Source organism: Uranotaenia lowii, chromosome 2 (genome assembly GCF_029784155.1).
Source record: "Uranotaenia lowii strain MFRU-FL chromosome 2, ASM2978415v1, whole genome shotgun sequence".
Taxonomy (NCBI): domain Eukaryota; kingdom Metazoa; phylum Arthropoda; class Insecta; order Diptera; family Culicidae; genus Uranotaenia; species Uranotaenia lowii.
The window spans coordinates 371,886,005-371,908,340 of NC_073692.1; the positions used below are offsets into that span (position 1 = coordinate 371,886,005).

General features: G+C 34.2%; 1 protein-coding gene across 3 annotated transcripts in view; it reads right to left on the bottom strand.

The window, feature by feature from the left end:
• The window catches only part of LOC129742544 (E3 ubiquitin-protein ligase SH3RF3-like), an 80,763-nt gene that overhangs the window by 22,879 nt on the left and 35,548 nt on the right, over positions 1-22,336 (bottom strand). For all 3 annotated transcript variants that reach the window (XM_055734452.1, XM_055734453.1, XM_055734454.1), the window contains exons 3-4: positions 6,236-6,344; positions 5,522-6,011 (exon numbers count right to left, since the gene is read on the bottom strand). In XM_055734452.1, the coding sequence (XP_055590427.1) occupies positions 5,522-6,011; positions 6,236-6,344 (599 nt within the window). The remainder of the gene's footprint in view (positions 1-5,521; positions 6,012-6,235; positions 6,345-22,336) is intronic.

Here is a 22,336-nt window from a genome sequence, read left to right on the forward strand (position 1 = left end):
TTCTTCATCGCTTCCTATCAACAGTGAAACGGCGCGCGGCAAAGAATCACGCAAGTAGTTCAAAAGCTGTTCACAAAACAAAAGCCCTGCTCACATTTTTACCAACTATTCAATTTCTTCTACCTAAAGCGCTCTAGCTTTGATCTTTCCACCTATAATACTTTCATGTTCTTTTTAAATATTCTACCTTGAATTATCATAACTCGCCGAAATGCCAAAAATTAAATAAGAGAACTTTAAAAGAAAAATATTAGAATATCAATCAATAGTCAAGGTAGAAAATCAATTTTGATTTCTTATTCCGAAAATAAAATTAGCGTCAGAAATTTGAATTCAAACTTGAAATTAAGTTATTCAATACGAAATTTATCGCGCATGATTATGTTTCAAATTTCAGAATTTAGAAGCAAGATTTCTACAGTAAAATTCAGTATTTCGACTTGAAATGTTAAAAGTATTATATATGTATATCATATCAAAACTATAATTTATCTCATGTTAATAATGAAAATGAAGTATTTTCCTTTATAATAGACGAAGATGGTGTGAAAAACTGAAAAGAAGGTAACAATTTTGTTTAAGGTTAGGACAACTAAAATTATTTTCTTACCGTATTACCATCACCATACTCTGGATAACCTTTGAGTTTCAAGATCTAACTAAAAAAAAATATGTACTCTCATACTTTTACGTCCAACTTGCAAAATTTTTTTTTTATTTTTGGTCAAAACACCTGATAAACATATTTATTTGCACATCTTGAAACAGGGAAAACCATAAAATCTCATTCGGGAAAACCGGGAAAATACCGGGAATTTGAAAATATTTAGAAACTCGTTGGCCACCCTGCTTCATATGCTCTTCATGATTAAATTAGATTTTAATAAGGCTGGAACAAATATCAATTTCTTCTTTTGTCACCCCCCCCCCCCCCCCCCTTCGAAATTTCCAAAAACCCGAAGGGGGAAATAAATAAAGTTTCAAGTATTTAATGTAAATTTAGAGAAAAAATTCAAGAATCCAGAACATTACAAGGCAAAGAAAACCAATTTTGGAAGATGGAAGTTATTTCACCTTTTGTATTCTTGATTTTATTGAATTTTTTGATGAAAAATTACTTGTTTTTTAGGTTTTGTGTAATGATATTGTATACAACTCTGTTGCATACAAGTTTTCGTGAAATTTATTTCCATTTATTTGTTTTTCACATTATTTTTTATTGTCCCCCCCCTCGCGATGTTCCAACTCCGAGTGACAAAAGAAGGATTTGAAATTTGTTCCGGCCTAACTGAATTCCAGAAATGTTAATGATAACTGAATAGATTAAAAGTTTATCGATTGTAAACGGTACAATTGAAATAAAGATGAACAAGTAAGAACTTAAAATAAAAATGCTCTTACCTAAAAAACATTTTTTTTTCAAATTTTCTTTCAGAAGAGCTATCACTAAATCACGTATAAGTTATGCTATAACACTCTTTTACACAGATTTTTTCGAAGGTTTTTTTCTGTTTATCAGTTTTTTAAGACATTAAAAATTATCAAGCCTTTCCATCTAAAATTAATCTTATTTAGTATAACCCGAATTAACCATACAAAACATGATCAACATGTAGAGGGTACACAAAATCTGTGACAATATTTAAAAATCTTTTAGATACATTTTTTGAAAAAAAAATTGAATACTAGAAAAAAAATGTGTATCCAGGTCTGTGAAATTATCGATATTTTAGTTTTAAACCTGACCTGATGATCTGTAATGAAATTTCATTGTTTTGCATTGAATTTAATTGTTTCCAAATCTACGTTGTTTCGTGATATGTGAAAATGTGAATTACGACCTCACCGCCCCCTGAGCTCTTCCAACGCCCCACACAGGGGTAAATGAACCTAATAAGCGATCAAAATTATTTGCGCACAAACGGTAAACGATAGACATTTGATGTCTTCGCAACATTTTTATATTTTTTGATGATCTATCAAATTCTTGAAAGAAAAAAGTGATTTTTTCACCTGGAAGGGAGATAAAAAAATTATTTCTTGAAATAATTAGCTTAGCGTCTTGATGTCTTCACAAAAGTTGTAGATCTTATTATTTTAAGCAACTTTGTTGAAGACATCATAAAGATCGCATGAAATTCAAAAAAGTTACGAGCATTTAAAAAATAACGAAAATTTTAACAAGTAATTTTGAGTGTTTATTTAATATCTTTTTAAGTACACGATTTTCAAACCTGGTATATTTGAGAAAGTTGTTCAAATTGTTAAAACACAAAGTTTTGTAGAACATTTCAAATATATATTTCAACTAAGAAAGGAGATATACTGCAAAATATCCAAAATAATGCATTTTTTCAGTAAGTTATAACCTTAAGAGTTCGGATAATTTTTTAAGTGGGTTTTGTTGGTCAAGTTATTGGCTTTCCATTGATATATACATTAAACATTAGTTTTGAATAGATTTTGTTCAAACAAGCAATCAAAAATGAGCTTTTTCCTCTTAAAACAGGAAAAATTGAGGTTTTTTTTCTTCGAATTTTAAGTGTTTCTAAAGGAAAAAGCTCATTATTGATTGCTAGTTTGCAGAAAATCTATTCAAAACTAATGTTTTATTTATATATCAATGGAAAGCCAATAACTTGATCAACAAAATCCACTCAAAAAATTATCCGAACTCGTCCGAACTCTTAAGGTTATAACTTACAGAAAAAATGCATTATTTTGGATATTTTGCAGTATATCTCCTTTCTTAGTTGAAATATGTATTTAAAATGTTCTACAAAATTGTGTGTTTTAACAATTTGAACAACTTTCTCAAATATACCAAGTTTGTAAATCGTATACTTAAAAAGATATTAAATAAAAACTCAAAATTACTTGTTAAAATTCTCGTTATTTTTTAAATGCTCGTAACTTTTTTGAATTTCATGCGATCTTTATGATGTCTTCAACAAAGTTGCTTAAAATAATAAGATCTACAACTTTTGTGAAGACATCAAGACGCTAAGCTAATTATTTCAAGAAATAATTTTTTTATCTCCCTTCCAGGTGAAAAAATCACTTTTTTCTTTCAAGAATTTGATAGATCATCAAAAAATATAAAAATGTTGCGAAGACATCAAATGTCTATCGTTTACCGTTTGTGCGCAAATAATTTTGATCGCTTATTAGGTTCATTTACCCCTGTGTGCGCCCCCCAAATTTCAAAATTGAGCTCACTGCCCCCCTGGAAGCTCTCAACGCCCCCAAGGGGGCGGTAGGGACCACTTTGAAAACCACTGATCTAAACTAACACATCTGAAAAGTAAAAACAAATTATTCGCTCAATTCTTAGGGTTCGAATAAAAGCACACTGTGAATAAACGTTTTTTGTGATTCGACAAGAAAAAAGTTATAAGACAGTTAATTTACAAGTACGCCGAATAAACTACTTGTTTTACTTATCCATCTATGTCTCTCGATGTTAATCTATATTAACGTCTTCCAATCCAGAGTTAATAAAATTCTTTCCGGATAAGCAACCCCTTGAACATTTCTAGAAGACTGCAGCCACCGGCTTCTCCTCAGCAAAGACGGAGAAATTGAGCTTCACCACAAACGAAAATGCTCATTCTAAGCTTTCATCAGTCTCAACAAGTTTCAGATGACATAGACAGAATGAAAACCACTAGTATTGGCCGATCATTGAAAATAACGATTTATTTAAAGCATAACGCAGTTCTAATTATCGTAAGCAAAACGTTTTATAACATCGTTTTACCGCTTTCAATTGCAACAATAACCGTTATAGTTTGATATGTTGCATATCATTAATAAATAGCGCATCCTAAACCGTTAGCATACTGTTTGCAGAAAAATTTTCCCATACAACTGTTCACGATTCAGGCAATGTATTTCTCAATTTCTATAATTGTTTGCTGAACGTTCTATTACGCTTCATTAATCGTCGTTTGACGACTTTTATGACAAAAAATGATCTATTCCAAAACAGTCTGAGATTATTTGATAACAATTAATACCTACTTGTTATTAAAAGATAATTGACCATTCTCTAATCATAGTCAAAAGGTAACAAAACAAAAAGTTGCATGAATCGCTTCTGCCAAGCAACAAATCGAAATATTCTCATTTATTTGCGAAAAACTTCTCTCGAAAATGGATAAATCCATTATGAGCGTGTATTCCGTTTAGAGAAATGTCAAACGAAGCTGTGATTCAAGGTCTCTTAAAACCATTTTAAAACTGTTTATTGAAATTGTTTTATTACAATATTTTTCTAACCGGCATAAATCAATTTTACAACTGCCTTAAGATTTTCAATATTAACTTACTGAACGCCATGTTGATTGTAAAATTCGATCGAAATTACTGAAGCCATCTTGCTGGAAATAATATTAGAATACTAAAAACTAGACATTTTCAACAAATTTGACAATGTTGCGGTACTATTTGTTTTATAGGTAATGAATTTCAATGCAAAACAAAAATTGCATTATTTGAGCAAATTAATATGTAACTTAAATTATAATTTTTTAGTTTAAAAAAATTCTTAAAATCTGGTCAACATTACTTTTCTTTGAGGCGCGCTTATGTTTTGATGCTTATATTTCACCAGAAATATATACCAGGAAGTTTCATGCTGAGATATATTGAAAATGAAAATATTTTTAAAATAATTGAAATGAAATCTTCACCAATCACCAAATGCTTGGGAGAGTAAGTGATAACACGAGAAAAAAAAAAACGGAACAGAAAGCTCCCACAGTAAAATATCTATCAGATTTCACAGCTCCCACAGTAAAATTCCTATCAGATTTCTTGACATTGTTTTAAAAGAACTGTAGATAGTCTTAAGAGAGCTCTGAAGGGTTTCTCAAAGCTTTGTCTATAAGGTCGAATAAAACTATTCTGTTTTATGTTTTATTATAGCTTATAGAATTAGCTTATAGAATTAGGAAAAAGTCCTAAGCAAGCTGTGAAGGTTGGCGTAAAATTGTGTTGTAAATTGTTACTTGGGATATCAAAGACTACAAAGAAATTCAAACAGAAAACTCTCATGTTTTTACAAACTATTTCTCGGTAAGAAATGAACTGGAGCCATATCTTTTTCATGTTTGAGTTGGTCATAGTTTCGGGTTTAAGTTTCCAGAACATGGTTTGAGTGTTAATTTCACATTTTCCAGTTATTCTCGAGCGTAAATGGCACTGAAATATGTGTATCCATTACCCCGATGGATTTTATCCCAACTTTTTCCCAACTTTCTTGAATAAGTGACCACGCTGTGAAAAGAGCCGGTCAAGTAGGTACCCGATTTTAGATGGGACAGCACTATTAGCACTCACTTCGAGTAAAAATGACATTCGCGTCATAAACAGGATGTAAGATGCAGACTGGTTAAAATAGGGAACATGTCAACAACTGGGCAGCGTACCCAGCAAGTAAGTATTTTTTCGGTCGATCCAGTCTAGCTAGCCCAACCAAGTTTACATTCTACGCGTCTAGGTTAATTTATGAACCTACCTGGTTTCACTGGAGGCGAAGTCGTAGAATGCTTTCGCGTGTGGGATTTTCGACAGATCCAGTGCATTGTTGCCACCGGTTGCAATAATCCGCCCCACGGTTGCATGTTGACCTTGCGGTTGCTGTTGTTGTGGATTCTGGATTCCACCGACGCCTCCACTTCCACCATGTTGCTGTTGTTGTTGCTGCTGCTGTTGGTAGTGGGGGTGGTTTTTGGCATGTTGCAATTGCGGCTGCTGCTGCTGTTGTTGTTGTTGTTGGTGTTGTTGCTGTTGCAGGAGTAGTAATTGATGTTGCTGTTGCAGCTGAGAAGAACCTTGGAAAGCTATGCTTGGATGGTTCTGATGATGGTGGAGGTGCTGGAGATTGAAGATGTTTGCAGCTCCTCCGATTCCTCCTGTAACGCCACCCCCAGCTACTCCTCCGACTCCCGTCCGAGCGGCTTTGTTGATGTTTGTGTTTTGGTTATTCAGCTCAGCTGTTTTCATGCCTGGATGCGCCACCACCGGACAGCGAGCATCGGGGGTTTTTTGTAGATGACGAACACGCATGGAAAGATAACAAATGGATTCGGGGGGATAAAGACGAGTTACGGTTACGGTTCGATAAGATGGCCACAATTTAAATATTTCTAATTTAGTATTTACTAAGTTATGAGGTAAATTTTATCTAATAAATTGGAGAAATTATGATAATAAAATCAATCAGACTCACCTTCCAAAATCCGCATCAGCAGCACATTCGGCGGTAGTTCGTCGATTTTGACGTCTACCAGCACTCGACACTCGGGACATCGTAGCTCCTGGTGGCTGGCCACAATTTCCTGCAAAGCAAATAGGAAGAAAAGATTTTATTATTTTTTATGTGAATATTTTATATCTTGTAATGAAAAAGTTTTGCATATTTGCTACAACAAAATATTATTCAAACACGAGCACCGTTTTTCATAAAAATTTCAAAAGAGGAAAGAAAAACTCCCTTGGATGTTTTGATTAAAAACTTAACACTAAAACTTAAAAGTTTAATTATTTACTGGAAAATGGAATACAAATAATAGAACGAAATAATTAAAATACGAGATATAAATTAAAATGAAAAAAAAAAAGGAATAACAATTCAGATTTTGGAACGATACCTACAAAGTTAAAAAGTCAAAGTTTTAAAAGGTACCAAGAACTTTTATAACAGTCATCTTTAAAAAGTTGAAGGAAGTCAAATTGAACTAAAATTAAAAGGGTTGCTAGCGATTTTTCATTTTGAAATTCCAATGTTTTTCCCGGGTTTTCACAGGTTTTTTCCGGTTCAAAATGATGACTTAACCAGTATTTATCATACTAGTTTTTTAATGTAAAATCATGGAGATTAAAGAAAAATAATGTTATGCTCTTAAATTTCAACAATTGTTTCCCAAAACACTATGAGCCGGTATGAAATTATGACAAATGCTTCGACGTCTTTAAAAGACGTCGAAGCTTTTTTGCTTCACATTGACAGGTTTCCATAAACTTTTGGAACGAATCCAATGAAATTGGCATTTATTCATCGTTTTGCTCCACAATTTGAACAATTCAGCTAAAAAAAGTCCGGTTAACTTGTTCTTGAAATTTTAAAGGTTTTTTAGTTCTTTTGAGCCAATGTGAAAATTTCACTTTTTCTAGAATTTGTACAGATCTGTAGAAAAAAAAAATTCTCAACGAAACAGTCATCTCAACATTTTTCCCTTAATTGTACAAATTATTTACGAGCGGAATCTAAATCTGAATTTTGAATATGATTTCTGAATCTGAACTTTGAAAAGGAAGTCAAAATTTGAATTTTGAATCTGTTTCCAAATTTCAATATGATTTTTGCAATTCCAAATCAGAATTTTAAATATGAGTCAAGGAGTGAATGTAATTTCATGAATCTAACCTATACACTGAACCCAAATTCACTCTTAAAATATACATGATTTTTCACTTAAAAACAAGGATCCAGTGATTTTCTTCCATTCAAGTGCGACATATACATTTCACTTGGCAGTCACTTAAATTTCAAGTGAATTCATCCACATTCACTTCAGTCGTCACTTGAATTTGAAGTGAGAAAAAATATTCACTTCCCCATCACTTGAATTTCAAGTGAATGTCGGGTTGTAATTGTGTTTATTTTCAGAGTTTAAAATGGCAAATTCTAAAGAGCAGCGTTTAAAGCTTATGCTGGATTTGGATTTTCCCAATTCTTTAATAGGCGATTTTGGCGGTAGTTTGTGTTAAACGTGATGTAAGAAAAAGTTATTTAAAGGTGTTATCATGTTTCAGCTTGTGGGTTGAACGGGACAGATTTTCTGGTTTGCAGCAGGGAAGATTTAGTCGCACTATCCGCAGTAACCGACCTGCCTTGGGATTACGATGGAATTTTCCTTCCGCCATAAATTTATGGCGAAAACGTAATGTAAGTATTTGAAATCGTAGTGCTGTTGTATAAATGTTTTTTTATTTAAAAACGCAAGAGATAATTAACTAGAAACTTACTTAGAAACTCAGATAAATTTCACTCAAACGTCATAGTGTAATTCACTTGACCGGTCACTTAAGTGAATTCACTTGACCCATCACTTAAAATTCAAATTAAATTACGTATGGCGAGAATTTACTACAGATGTCACTTATTTTTAAAGTGAAAATTATTTTGGGTGTAGGTAATTTTAATTCTGATATTCCTATTGAATCTGGTTTTTCAATCTGACTTGTGAATCTGAACTAAGGGCAAGTAAGCCATGACATTTAGGCAACGCACGCGTTTTCGTTTTCGTCCATCAAAATTGGGAATTAAATGAAAGTTAAATTTTAGTACTAAACAGTGGAAAAGTTTGAATAAGTGACCAGCAGAAGTTCCCGGTGTAGTTTGTACTTTTTACAGATGGTTGAAGAAATCTAAACGACAGCCGCACAGAGAAAATGGTTTTTAGTCGAAAACAACGAAAATGTATTTGATTTATATAATTAAATTGCCTTTCTTTTGCACAAAGCTTTATTGCGATAACCTCAGAATCCAGTGGAAAGCCGAATTTAGCTGCTAGATTAATCTCAGAAAACGCAAATTGATAAAAATGTCTTAAAAACAGCTACCTTTGAATACTTGTCAAGAATTCTGTGTTTCGTGTTTTATAAATCTAAAGGTGCCAAAATGTCACAAATCACGTCAACTTTCCAATACACTTTTCAAAAATTTCCTATTGTGACTGAAACAACTTTGGCGGCTGATCCATTTAAAAAAAAAACGGTTTTTGTACTTTTTTTTAAACACTTTCCGTGACCATGACATAAAGAAATTAAAAAAAAAACCAAACTAAAGATCGGTTGAGAAACAAGTGGTATATACAAAGTGTCGGTACGCTTAGTGTTAAATAAGTGTTTATGAGGTGAATCTATATCAAGATTCGAGACTGCCGAAAACTACTCTTAACCTTCCTTTGCGGTTAGGGTCTATTTGATCCGAACTGCACTTTCTCGAAGCGATATCTCAGGAACGATTAAAGCTATAGTAAACGTTATTCATCTCCCACTCCGATTATATGAAAAAATTCTGAAGGCAAAAACTTGATTAAATTCATCTGAATGGAAATCAGAAAAAAGCCAGGTTTAAAAGAAACGGATGAAAAAATTGATTTTTTTGTAATTTTGGTATTTGAAACGGCTCATACCTTGAGGCTTTAAAGAGCCAAACTCGTTTTGTAAATTTACAATCGTTTACTTATGTAGGTCTCCTTTTTGAACAGAACAGAAGATAGATAGAAAATACGACAATAAAAAGAATTATAGACGAAGATCAATAGCTTTTAGGAAAAGGTATATTTCGAATATGTAACCAATGTCTATCGCAGCTAGTACATCTCTTAAGTTGCATTTACAGTTCTTTCGAACGTGAAAATGAAAATACTTATATTCTTCATAAACTCGACAATGCTGTATTTCATGGCTGCGAAACTAGGTGGAATAGATGCGGAATGGTTGAAAGATTATTTTTGAACTGATTTCCTTGTTCAAACCCCTTTAAAATAGGATTTATTCCAATTCCCCCGATTTTCACTGCGGAAGATTTTTTCCGCGCTCACTGACATTCCGCTCGAAGTGAAACGCACTGAGCGAACGTGAAAACGGAAAACGAACAAGAGTGGTGAATATAAATTCCACGTTCATTTTCACGTCCAAATGGCAATGTGCATTCTGAAAATATTTTTCACCGATGACGGAAAATTTTTTTGCTCCATAAAAATTAGTTTTTAAATTGCGAGTGGTTGGTTAGCCGAAAATGAAACATAAAGAAGTGAACTCGGCAATTCAAAAAGCTGCCTGAAAGTGTTTAAGCCAATGAATGGATTTTATTTTTCTTCAATTAAAATGTGTTTTGAAGGCCTAGTTAAAGTATGATTTGTGTAATGTGTATTCGATGAATGTTTAAGTTTTAAGGTGTTAGGCGTTCGGGTTGCTTCAAAGAGGGCGGAAGAGCTGTGCCGGGGCATTGGTCTCAGAAATAATTCAAATCCTAGGCCTTGTTTATCCCCAGGGGTGCGTGCCCAGCAAACATAACATCGCATAAGAAATGTCAGCTCAACTCGTTAACAATGTTAATGCGAATCGTAATTCCTACCAAACCAAATAAATTATCGTAAAAATGGTTAGTTAAAGTCTACCGACTCGTATATGACAAAAGTCCGTCCTGTTTGCAAATTTGTCTCCCGCGTGCGGGATTCAAATGAGAAAACAACCTTGTTGTTCTCTTTGCGATAAGCAGTGCAAGCAGGTTTCTAAAAATCAGAGAATCCATTTGGATAAACTGGCCAATGAGAGAAGCAGCAAATATTGTCGCTGGCAACGGTTTGCATGCATTGAGAGCAAAACTTGCGCTCTCTCGCATACTGTCAGGATGTACGGTAAAAGGTGTTGTATATCGTCCAATTTTTACAACTCTTATCGCTTAAGCCAGAAGTTAAAAATATGTATGTATATTGCCTCCACTTTAGTACGTAAATGCTGTTTTTTCGAGTTATATAAGATGATTTTATAATGTATATGGAACGTATAGCAAAGTTTGTTGAGAAATATACCTACAAAAATGTTTGCTGGGTGGTTCTGAGCTGTTGATAGAATGTTAAAAAAAAACTTAAGTGTGACGATCAGAGGTGCAAAGCATCGCATCATTTTGCATGCAGCGTTCGACTTTTTCCCGACCAGATCAAACTAACTTTATCTTCGGAAGCGTCGGCTTGCGAACATAGCACGCCGACTTTTGATTGCAAATGAACGCATCGCAACGACGCTGTGGCACGATTGGTTCAAATGACTGCATCTCTTAAGTTCATTCCGATGCTTTGCGAACAGTTCGCCTACTGATTTTAAGGCGACGTCAACCGAAGGATCCGTTCGTTTGAATTCATCGGGGATAAGTTCAAACAACCTTATCGAGATAGGGTCGTTTGAACGTTCAATTGAATGTTCACTTTTGAACGTTCAATTGAATGTTCGTCTGATGCGTTCGGCAGCCTAAGGCAAGACGCCGAGCCGTGTTTGGATGGGATGAATTATTGATATGGTGCATTGCTTGCGTGTGATGTTCGGTCGTCGCTCGACGATAGAGGGTGTCGGGTGTCTTGTAGCGCGCGGACGACTTGGTAAAGAGAATGAGGCGCAGCTACAGTTTCATTTAACGGTGCAATTTTACTGAATAAAATGCAAACCGCCCAACTACGGTTGGGCTTGTAAGGCTTGTAAGAGATTTTTTATTCTTTTTCATTCCATGTTAGGTTCAGAACTGAAGCAAACCGTCAAGACCCGCGAAATTTAATTCAAATTTTCAGATATCAGATTCAGATTTCAGATTTTAGATTTAGATTCCAGATTCAGATTTCAGATTCAGATTTCAGATTCAGATTTCAGATTCAGATTTCAGATTCAGATTTCAGATTCAGATTTCAGATTCAGATTTCAGATTCAGATTTCAGATTCAGATTTCAGATTCAGATTTCAGATTCAGATTTCAGATTCAGATTTCAGATTCAGATTTCAGATTCAGATTTCAGATTCAGATTTCAGATTCAGATTTCAGATTCAGATTTTAGATTCAGATTTCAGATTCAGATTTCAGATTTTAGATTTAGATTCCAGATTCAGATTTCAGATTCAGATTTCAGATTCAGATTTCAGATTCAGATTTCAGATTCTGATTTCAGATTCAGATTTCAGATTCAGATTTTAGATTCAGATTTCAGATTCAGATTTCAGATTTTAGATTTAGATTCCAGATTCAGATTTCAGATTCAGATTTCAGATTCAGATTTCAGATTCAGATTTCAGATTCAGATTTCAGATTCAGATTTCAGATTCAGATTTCAGATTCAGATTTCAGATTCAGATTTCAGATTCAGATTTCAGATTCAGATTTCAGATTCAGATTTCAGATTCAGATTTCAGATTCAGATTTCAGATTCAGATTTCAGATTCAGATTTCAGATTCAGATTTCAGATTCAGATTTCAGATTCAGATTTCAGATTCAGATTTCAGATTCAGATTTCAGATTCAGATTTCAGATTCAGATTTCAGATTCAGATTTCAGATTCAGATTTCAGATTCAGATTTCAGATTCAGATTTCAGATTCAGATTTCAGATTCAGATTTCAGATTCAGATTTCAGATTCAGATTTCAGATTCAGATTTCAGATTCAGATTTCAGATTCAGATTTCAGATTCAGATTTCAGATTCAGATTTCAGATTCAGATTTCAGATTCAGATTCAGATTTCAGCTTCAGATTTCAGATTCAGATTTCAGATTCAGATTTCAGATTCAGATTTCAGATTCAGATTTCAGATTCAGATTTCAGATTCAGATTTCAGATTCAGATTTCAGATTCAGATTTCAGATTCAGATTTCAGATTCAGATTTCAGATTCAGATTTCAGATTCAGATTTCAGATTCAGATTTCAGATTCAGATTTCAGATTCAGATTTCAGATTCAGATTTCAGATTCAGATTTCAGATTCATATTTTGATTCAGATTTCAGATTTCAGACCCTGATTCAGATATCAGATTCAGGTTTCATATTAAGCATTCAGTTTTAGGATTAAGGTTAAGATTTTGGGTTAAGATTTTAGATTCATATTTGAGGCCCTTGGAGCCAAAAGGGGTATAAGTGCAAAATGGAAAAAATTGAGTTAACCATCTAGAACAAATCTTCGACTGTCAAACATCATATGCTGTTTTAATCACAATTTTATTTCGCTATTTTCTCATGTTTTGATATTGTTGAAAAAATCCTGCTTACTGAAAATTACTTTTTGTTTGGAGCCAAAGGGGTATAAGTGCAGACCCATTTGCTACCAAGTAATTTACTTATACGGTATAAGTTATACCCCTTTGCCACCAACCCTAACGTCATTTCCATTTAAAGTGTTCATTCCATCGGGATGAAAAAAATATGGAAATTAATGGGCATTTGAAAAGTAAATCATGTTAGAAAATCTACCACCAACAGTTAATCATTTCATTACATTTAGTGATAGTTCTGGTGAACAAAATATTACCAAATTTTTCATTTTTTCTATTCTAACCCCAATAAATGAATTCCAAATTTCTGATTTCGGGTCTTAATCAAATGGTGTACGCCATGAATTTGGGACTCAATATATTTAATCATCAACTCATTAACTCATATATGTTAAACATAAACTCATATATGTAAAACATCAACTCATAATGAGCGGAAGTCCATTTCCAATCTGAAATCTGAATCTGAAATCTGAATCTGAAATCTGAATCTGAAATCTGAATCTGAAATCTGAATCTGAAATCTGAATCTGAAATCTGAATCTGAAATCTGAATCTGAAATCTGAATCTGAAATCTGAATCTGAAATCTGAATCTGAAATCTGAATCTGAAATCTGAATCTGAAATCTGAATCTGAAATCTGAATCTGAAATCTGAATCTGAAATCTGAATCTGAAATCTGAATCTGAAATTTGAATCTGAAATCTGAATCTGAAATCTGAATCTGAAATCTGAATCTGAAATCTGAATCTGAAATCTGAATCTGAAATCTGAATCTGAAATCTGAATCTGAATTCTGAATCTGAAATCTTAATCTGAAATCTGAATCTGAAATCTGAATCTGAAATCTGAATCTGAAATCTGAATCTGAAATCTGAATCTGAAATCTGAATCTGAAATCTGAATCTGGAATCTAAATCTAAAATCTGAAATCTGAATCTGAAATCTGAATCTAAAATCTGAATCTGAAATCTGAATCTGAAATCAGAATCTGAAATCTGAATCTGAAATCTGAATCTGAAATCTGAATCTGAAATCTGAATCTGAAATCTGAATCTGGAATCTAAATCTAAAATCTGAAATCTGAATCTGAAATCTGAATCTAAAATCTGAATCTGAAATCTGAATCTGAAATCTGAATCTGAAATCTGAATCTGAAATCTGAATCTGAAATCTGAATCTGAAATCTGAATCTGAAATCTGAATCTGAAATCTGAATCTGAAATCTGAATCTGAAATCTGAATCTGAAATCTGAATCTGAAATCTGAATCTGAAATCTGAATCTGGAATCTAAATCTAAAATCTGAAATCTGAATCTGATATCTGAAAATTTGAATTAAATTTCGCGGGTCTTGACGGTTTGCTTCAGTTCTGAACCTAACATGGAATGAAAAAGAATAAAAAATCTCTTACAAGCCTTACAAGCCCAACCGTAGTTGGGCGGTTTGCATTTTATTCAGTAAAATTGCACCGTTAAATGAAACTGTAGCTGCGCCTCATTCTCTTTACCAAGTCGTCCGCGCGCTACAAGACACCCGACACCCTCTATCGTCGAGCGACGACCGAACATCACACGCAAGCAATGCACCATATCAATAATTCATCCCATCCAAACACGGCTCGGCGTCTTGCCTTAGGCTGCCGAACGCATCAGACGAACATTCAATTGAACGTTCAAAAGTGAACATTCAATTGAACGTTCAAACGACCCTATCTCGATAAGGTTGTTTGAACTTATCCCCGATGAATTCAAACGAACGGATCCTTCGGTTGACGTCGCCTTAAAATCAGTAGGCGAACTGTTCGCAAAGCATCGGAATGAACTTAAGAGATGCAGTCATTTGAACCAATCGTGCCACAGCGTCGTTGCGATGCGTTCATTTTTTCCAACCACAAGTTAGGCGTCGTAGCTGATCTTAACCTTTTCAAGAAATAATCAGCTTGCGACTTTTTCTCGACGACGTTTGCGCTGAACGTTCATTTGCACCTCTGGTGACGATGAATAGAGAGGATGAAAAGAAGAGAAAGTAGTACAAAATTTTTCAATGGATGACCACAAGATTCGAAAATTCACGTTCTGATACAAGCCGTAGCTTTGTGAACGAGCATTGGATTCAGTGATGGTTTCGTTTTGCGTTTGCTGTCTAGTGAACAACCTACTAAGGAGTGCACGTTGAAGGGCAGTAGAATAATCTCGAAAAAAGGCAAGAGTTTCCATCTGAGAAAATTAATGAGCAATATTGAAGTACGAGAATGAAGTCAGCTAAAATTTGGAAACGAGTCTTATTTTTAATAAGTGTAAGAGGTTAATAAGTTCGTGAGAATAATATTTGGTTCGCTTATGATAATAATAAGAAGAAGAACAAAAAAAAAAGAAAAACGATAAAATCGTCGTGAAAATTCTTCCCGGGGATTTAATTGAAAAAGATGGGAAATGGTAAAAGTGTATGTATGTGATCACTATTTTGAGTACATATATTACGGTAGGTTTGTGAAGCAGTTAACAGTTCATACTTGGAGTTCCGCGGATTCCCTAAAGCATTATACGTAATACGATCAGATGGAAATTGAAATCGTTATGAAATTGAATAAGGTCGATTACAGCTACAGGTAAGCTGAGAGTGTCAACAGGTAGGATTGGTAAAAAGGTAAGATAATTTTACCATACAACTATTTCATTGATTGAATATAGGTAAGCTGAGAGTGTCTAGAGGTAAGATAGGTAAAAAGGTAAGATTATTTTATCATACAACTATTTCGTTGATTGAATATATTATAAAAGAATGTACAAACAGTTGCCAGCTGGGCAGGTATCTACACGAATGCGGAATACCTGTCGTAGATTCTTAACTCTAAATATGTTATGAATTTTAACGGTTGCGAAACGGTTTGTTGGTTCTACAAATAAGACAAACACCCACACGAAACATTTTCATTACATGACAGTTCACACGAAGCCATGGTGTCGGGTATGTGGTGATTTGCATTGAAGATTGGCCGAAATAATAATCTCAAGGATGCAAGTTAGCTCATGCGTTGACGAAACTGCGGTGAATCCGTGCACCCATGGTAGATTATCTACATAGACATACATACATAAAATTTAGTTTTTAAATTGCAAGCACATTAGAAGGCAATGAAATGCTTAAAAATACTACGAGTTTGAATTGAGACGCATTAGATAGTTTTTTTTAATGTTAAAAAATCGCTTGGGCATCATTCAATTGTACCTATTGAATGGGAGAGTTTCTCAACGAATGAATGTAAACAAGAACCATGCGAATAGTCAGAGTCCATTGAAATTTCAAAAAAGTAGAATCAGCTTTGTTCAAATGTGTGCTTCAGAAAAGGTATGGAAATAAAATTCTTGAAATTTTCAAAAAATATTTTTTTAAAGAACTGAAAATCATGAGCAAAAGTACAGCGATGCATTTGAATTTCATAAAAACTTTTCGATTGTTTCTTCTTATTAAAAAGTAATTTTGATAACCTTTTTTTAGCAAATGTTTGATCAAGAACAAAAAAATTGGCTATTTTGCAAAAGTTATTCATAGCGTTTTTTCAATAAGTTTTTCAAATTCCAATAATTCCAGCAGCCAGTTTCTAGAATCCATCGTTCGTTCCAAATTAATTTGCGTTAGCCTTACGTACCCCGTGTTATCATGTTCCCAGTTGACGTTCGCCAAATAAGACCAATCCCACAGAGCGACAACGCTCCTGAATCCATCAAATTAGCTTAAAATATCGGTCCCATACGGTTTGCATTATCCGGTTTCATCAGCTGTCACATCATAACAGGGCTCGGTGTGACTTCTTTTGGGTTTTGGCTCAATAATTTGTACTTGTCAACCGAACTTCGTCTAGTAGGGGGCAGTTTTGGGTTTGTCACAATGATTAGTAGTGATATGGGCATGGGCACTTTGATTTCTGAGAATCGACGTCCACCGAAAGGTCTTGTTTTTTAAGGCGACTGTCATGAGCTTTTATTGAGTATTGACTGAAGTAAATCAGTCAGATATTGCTGATCCCAGGCATTTCAATGATAAAAAATCAATCTATCAATTTCAATTAAATAAAAAGGAATTATTCTCTATAGATCAGGAACTTAACTTAAAGGTAGGGTTAATTCGTTTAAGTTTCTTGAAATTTTTAAAACTTGATCTAGATTCAGAGCTATACTCCTCATGGTAAGTGCCGAATCATCTCAACTACTTAGTAGCGCAAAAAAAAACATTTTAAACCACCCGCCCTAATGACAGTTTTATGGCCTAGGTCACAGTCCAGCAAATTCTGCAACCGGTCATTAGTTACGTAAGCCTCTAGCAAGAGTCTGCCAGCTATTTTTTGCTATATTTATTTGCAGGCGAGATTCTTATTGATTACAGCCGTCTCGTTGCGACCCCTTCCTTCCACTTTTTTTTCTGGCCCATTCAAGAAAAGATGCCCTCCGTACTGATTCTATGTGTTAGACCTGGTGGCTGAGAATTGCCTCCCCGTGACACAAATAACTACTTACACAGGTCTTAGTTACGGACTGCCACTAACTAGTGCCGCTTATTTATGGGTGTGTTCTAAATTGCCGCCTGGTCGTGTGCCTTCACTTATAAATTGAATTCACACCGGATAGAGAAATAATATGTATTGTTGCCTGCCCGATTTATTTCAGGTCGTTAACTTGTCTAAGTTTTTTGGACGATTGAAACTAACGTTGTGAACTGGATTTATGTTTATTTTTAAAGAAATTAAACTTGCTTTGAGATTTTAACTTTTCTTCAACTTTTTGTGATTTTTAGTATCAATCGTATAAATCGTCAGACTGATAACATAATCTTTCATTGAGCCCTACACAATGCTATTGCATTTCTTTTTTTTTTATCTAATCCAAATTACCCATTTACGAAGCTAACCCTAAGTTAATGATAAATTTACGATCATAATATTGGAGGTTGAGGCGCCCCAAGAAGGCTTAAACCTATGGCTGGGCAGATTGCGTTCTTCGAACCGACCCACTTGATAAGAGTCACATGTGCAAACAATTTTCCCGGTGAGATAAGAGAAGGTACTACAGTTTTGATGATAGAAATAAAAGACAAGAATGATGAATTCAGCTGTTATTCTCAGGTGAAAAAAGATGCTTAATTACAGCTACAATTCTAATAAAGAGAGCGCAAAAAATCATAAACTAGTGAACATTATAAACTAGTGAAAAATAAGTACCCTACAAATTTTCCAACTGAATGTAGAGTTGGCTGGTCCCAAAAAAAGTTTCGGAAACAAAACATCGGACTAAAATTGTTCCTTGATCTGCCTGATGGCTCCATGCAAATTTCATTTTATGCACATCATTTGTTCTAACTAAACTGCAAAAGCGATAAAGTTCACTTTTTTGGTTCTTAGTTTAACACCCATGCATCGGGGTGATTTTGAAATGCGGTTAGCATTTTAGTGTACTTCAAACCTCTTAAAAATTATACTAGTTTCCACTTGAAGACTCTCAACGCCCCCAGAATAGTGGAGGCAACTTTCAATACCACTGGTGTGAAGTAACTGATTAACAAATATTTATTGCATTATTCGTGATTACAAAGTAAAAAAATACGTAAAATGTTGTAAAAATTGGAGAATATGAAAATGTTTCTCTTTTGCTTGGTAAAGTCGGTTTTTTTTTAAATGATGTAGAAGAAAAATATTCAATTCTGAAAAAAGCATCGCGGGCCACAAAAGGACAGACGGGGGCCACATGTGGCCCGCGGACCATGGTTTGGCCACGCATGAATTAAGATGAATCAGAATCTATTCTAAGGTTGCCAGAATTTTTCAGTACGTATCCAGGCCGGACAGATCCGAGCTATTTTATCTTAAAACTGTCGTGATTTTACGAATCTCAATTCAGAGATTCACTTAAACACGTCTGTCGCTCACAAGAATAGATCAATGACTGACTTTGTTTTGTTTGTTTGTCAAGTGCTACCAAAATAGCAAATGTTGTCATAGAAATTTATTTTATTTTATTTATCTTCAGTGTTGCCGAATACAACTTTTATTTTATTTTATTCTTAATTAAATTTGATTTATTTTCTGAATATTCTTCACCTCATCCCTACAAAAACCTGGCAGAATCCGGGCATTTGATTTCAAAATTGTCCACTAGAAATCCATGCAAATTTTGTAAATACCCTGGAACTACTCAACAAAAATCAAGAAAAAAAATTGAAAAAAATCCCTTAACAATTATGAACCGATTTTAACTTGTATTTTAAGCTTCAAACAAACAAAATTTGTTTTTTTTTTGTTCGATTCGTTAAAAAAGGTGAGAAAATCCGGGCAAAATTCGTGCATTTTTCAATGAATCCGGGCAACCAACCGGACCGGACTTTTCCCAAATTTTGTATTAAATATCTGGCAAGCTTTATTTATACTTGATGTGACCTAGGCAAATGTTTTTTAAGCGTTTTTAAAATCTGCAGGGTGGCCACTCAAAATCAAATTTTTATTTCCCGCATTTTTCCCGTTTTTTTCCCGCATGGTCTCACGAAATTCCCGTTTTTATACAACAGAAAACCAAACAAAAATCCGAATATTCATTTTTGAAACCATATAAACGAAAATCGTTTAAGCTTTTTTTAGTGGTAAATGATCTTTAAATGGTTTGTTTCAGTAATGTTCACCAATTAACCTAAAAATCATTAGATTGATAAGCAGGATTCAATTTTTAAAACTATATAACTTGATTCGAAAAAGAGTTTATTAATTAAAATATGTTTGATTATCATTTTTCAAATTTATTTGTATCTCATATATTTTTAAGTGCTTTAATTTTTCGTCCATTAAGCTTGCCTCTCTATGGGCGTCGGAAAGCATCTTCAATTTTTTTTGCTTCCTTAGCCTCCTTTTCTGCCTCTCGCTTCCGGTTCGCTATAGTTTTTTTTTCAGATTTTCTTTCATTTTAAGGATTTTTTTTCATTTTTTTTTTTTGCTTTTAAGGACTCGACATATCTCGAGTGAGAATTGCGGGCATACTGGATTAACGATTTTGTTATCGTTATAGCTATCACCCCCCGAGATTTATTTCTGAGAGTTCAATTCCAATAAGTGTTTTTGATTTTAAGTTCAGGCGTTCAGGCTTTACAACTTTCTCCATCAATCTCTTACAAGCCCGGTTAAATCATCGAAGAGAAACGGAACCATCGGTGCTTCTGTCTGATACTCGTGTAAAAAGAACTCAACAGTCGAAGCGGCCGTAACAAAAAAACTCATTTTTGGTCCCAGCAAATTATCATCTATAGCTTTAGTGACAATGTCAAATACCTTCGACCGGGAAATCGATGGAAAAGTTTGCTTGAAATTTTAATGGTTTTCCTTAATCTTTTTCTGCTCTTGTTTTTTTTTATCTCGTCGACAAACCGTTTGAGGTACGGTAGCATTTTGGCAGCACGTTCTGCGACGCGTTCATTTTCCACTCAGCGAACGTCACAAAATTTTAACGGAAATATAGTTGAACCCGTTACTGCAGTATAATCTGCCCTTCTAAGTGGAATGTTTTTGAACAGGCTAGAACCTCACTAGTTAGTTCCTTGAGCATTTTCCAATTTATTGCTCCATCCTATATGCATCCATAGAATACTGGATCACTTGTTTCAGTAGATCAGGATTTTTCGAAAAACATAGTTTTACGCCATTTAGAAGGTCATTCGAGCGCGTCGAATAAGAATGTAGAACCAATATACCTTGCTTCAACTAGGTTTGTGTTTTGATTCCAGAAGCGCACACTAATATCTACATATTTGTTGCATCTGCACAATCTTATTTAACGTTTCGTCAAATCAGAATACGAACTCGCTGCAATTCTGTAGTAAATTGAAAACTTCATTCAAAAAATAGAGAGCAATACCGTGTGGAATCAAATAGCTTTTTTTCCATTTCTATTCGATTAGCAATCTGGCTCTTCGGGAACATCCTTTTGTTGTTCAATGAAGCAAGTTCAAACTAATTGAAACCGATCCAGTTCAGCAGGAGGATTCGTTTCGACCTGGTAGAAATCGATCGAAATCAATTGGAAGGCGACTGGTGATCAATTGTCAATCCATTTCTACTTGTTTCGACCTATTTCGACTAAACTTCATTGAACAGATTTCAACTGAGCCAAAAATTCCCGACTTCTCGAAAAAATTCCCGGCTTTTTCCCGCTTTTTTCCCGTTGGATTTCAAATCCCGTCTTTTTCCCGCTTTTCCCGTTTTTCCCGGATGGGTGGCCACCCTGAATCTGTTATTATTTGTTCTGGTTAAAATCTGTTTTATTTTTCGAATATTTCAGAACAATTTGTTTTTTTGGCCCGCCAGCCAATCTCATTTCTGAAATTTGGCCCGCCTGTTGAAAATGTTGGCCACCCATGGTTTAGAAAGCAATCAAAATCAATCATTTGAAGCCAAAAAATCATAAATTTACTGGATCAGTGGATCGTTAGCTTTCATTTACTGAACAAATTAAGAAAACAGAGCTATTTATCCCATAAATTGATAATAAATTATCAGAAAATTAATGAAATCACCTCAAACTTGGCAACAATGTTTGGAAGCTCGCGAATAGCATTCCAGAAGTAATTTTTGAATTGCTCAAACCCTGGGGTGTTCAAAGCTTTGTTTTTTCAAAACTCATCCATGATGTTTTGAGGAATTTTTAAGTAACGTTTACATGAGTAAATTTGAACTTTTAGGTTTGTATAATCAAAATAATTTTTCTTCCTTTTGTGAACCAAGCCTGGTAATGAGTTTTGTGCCAATTTATTCAAAGGAAATTTTCCGCTGAATAACTTTGTCCAAGACCGTAACTTCGTATCTTATTAGGCAAAAAAGTTATAAGCAATTGGCATTGAAAATCAACAAATTCAACTGACATCACTTCTTGTGCCTAGCGAGGAATTGCATGACTTCTTTTCAAGAAGTACTTCGTGCAGTACTATTGTCGTGAATTCCGCATTGCCCAATGATTTTCTATATTCGACATGTTTGCGAAAACCAGTTTCCAGATTGTCTGAGTATTGTTAATAATGCTCTACAATCATAGAAAATAATGTACAATAAAAGAAAATTTACTTTTTTTATTGTTGATACAATAGAAAAAAAAGATATTTTGTATTAAGCTCTCTGTATTTTCTTGCTACATCATAAATACGTAAAAATGTCTATAAAAAATTCAAATTCGTTGCACCTACAGTAGGATGTGTCGTTTTGAAACTTTTTCGAATTCCACAAATCCTGGAGTCTTAAAAGTTTACTTTTTGTCAAGACGAACGACAGAATTTTTGCCGATTTTCAAAATGAGGTTCAGGTACGCGGGTTTTGATTTGAAAATTTGTTTGGAAAAACGCGAAATTTTGTCACTTTTTCGGTTTGTCTTGAATATATTGCTCTTACGCAATGCAAATGAAGTTCCAATATATGTATGGAGCTTACTGGAAAATTTTCTGGCTACAACTTTGCCCAAGACGGAAAAGTGGTACGAGTTGCG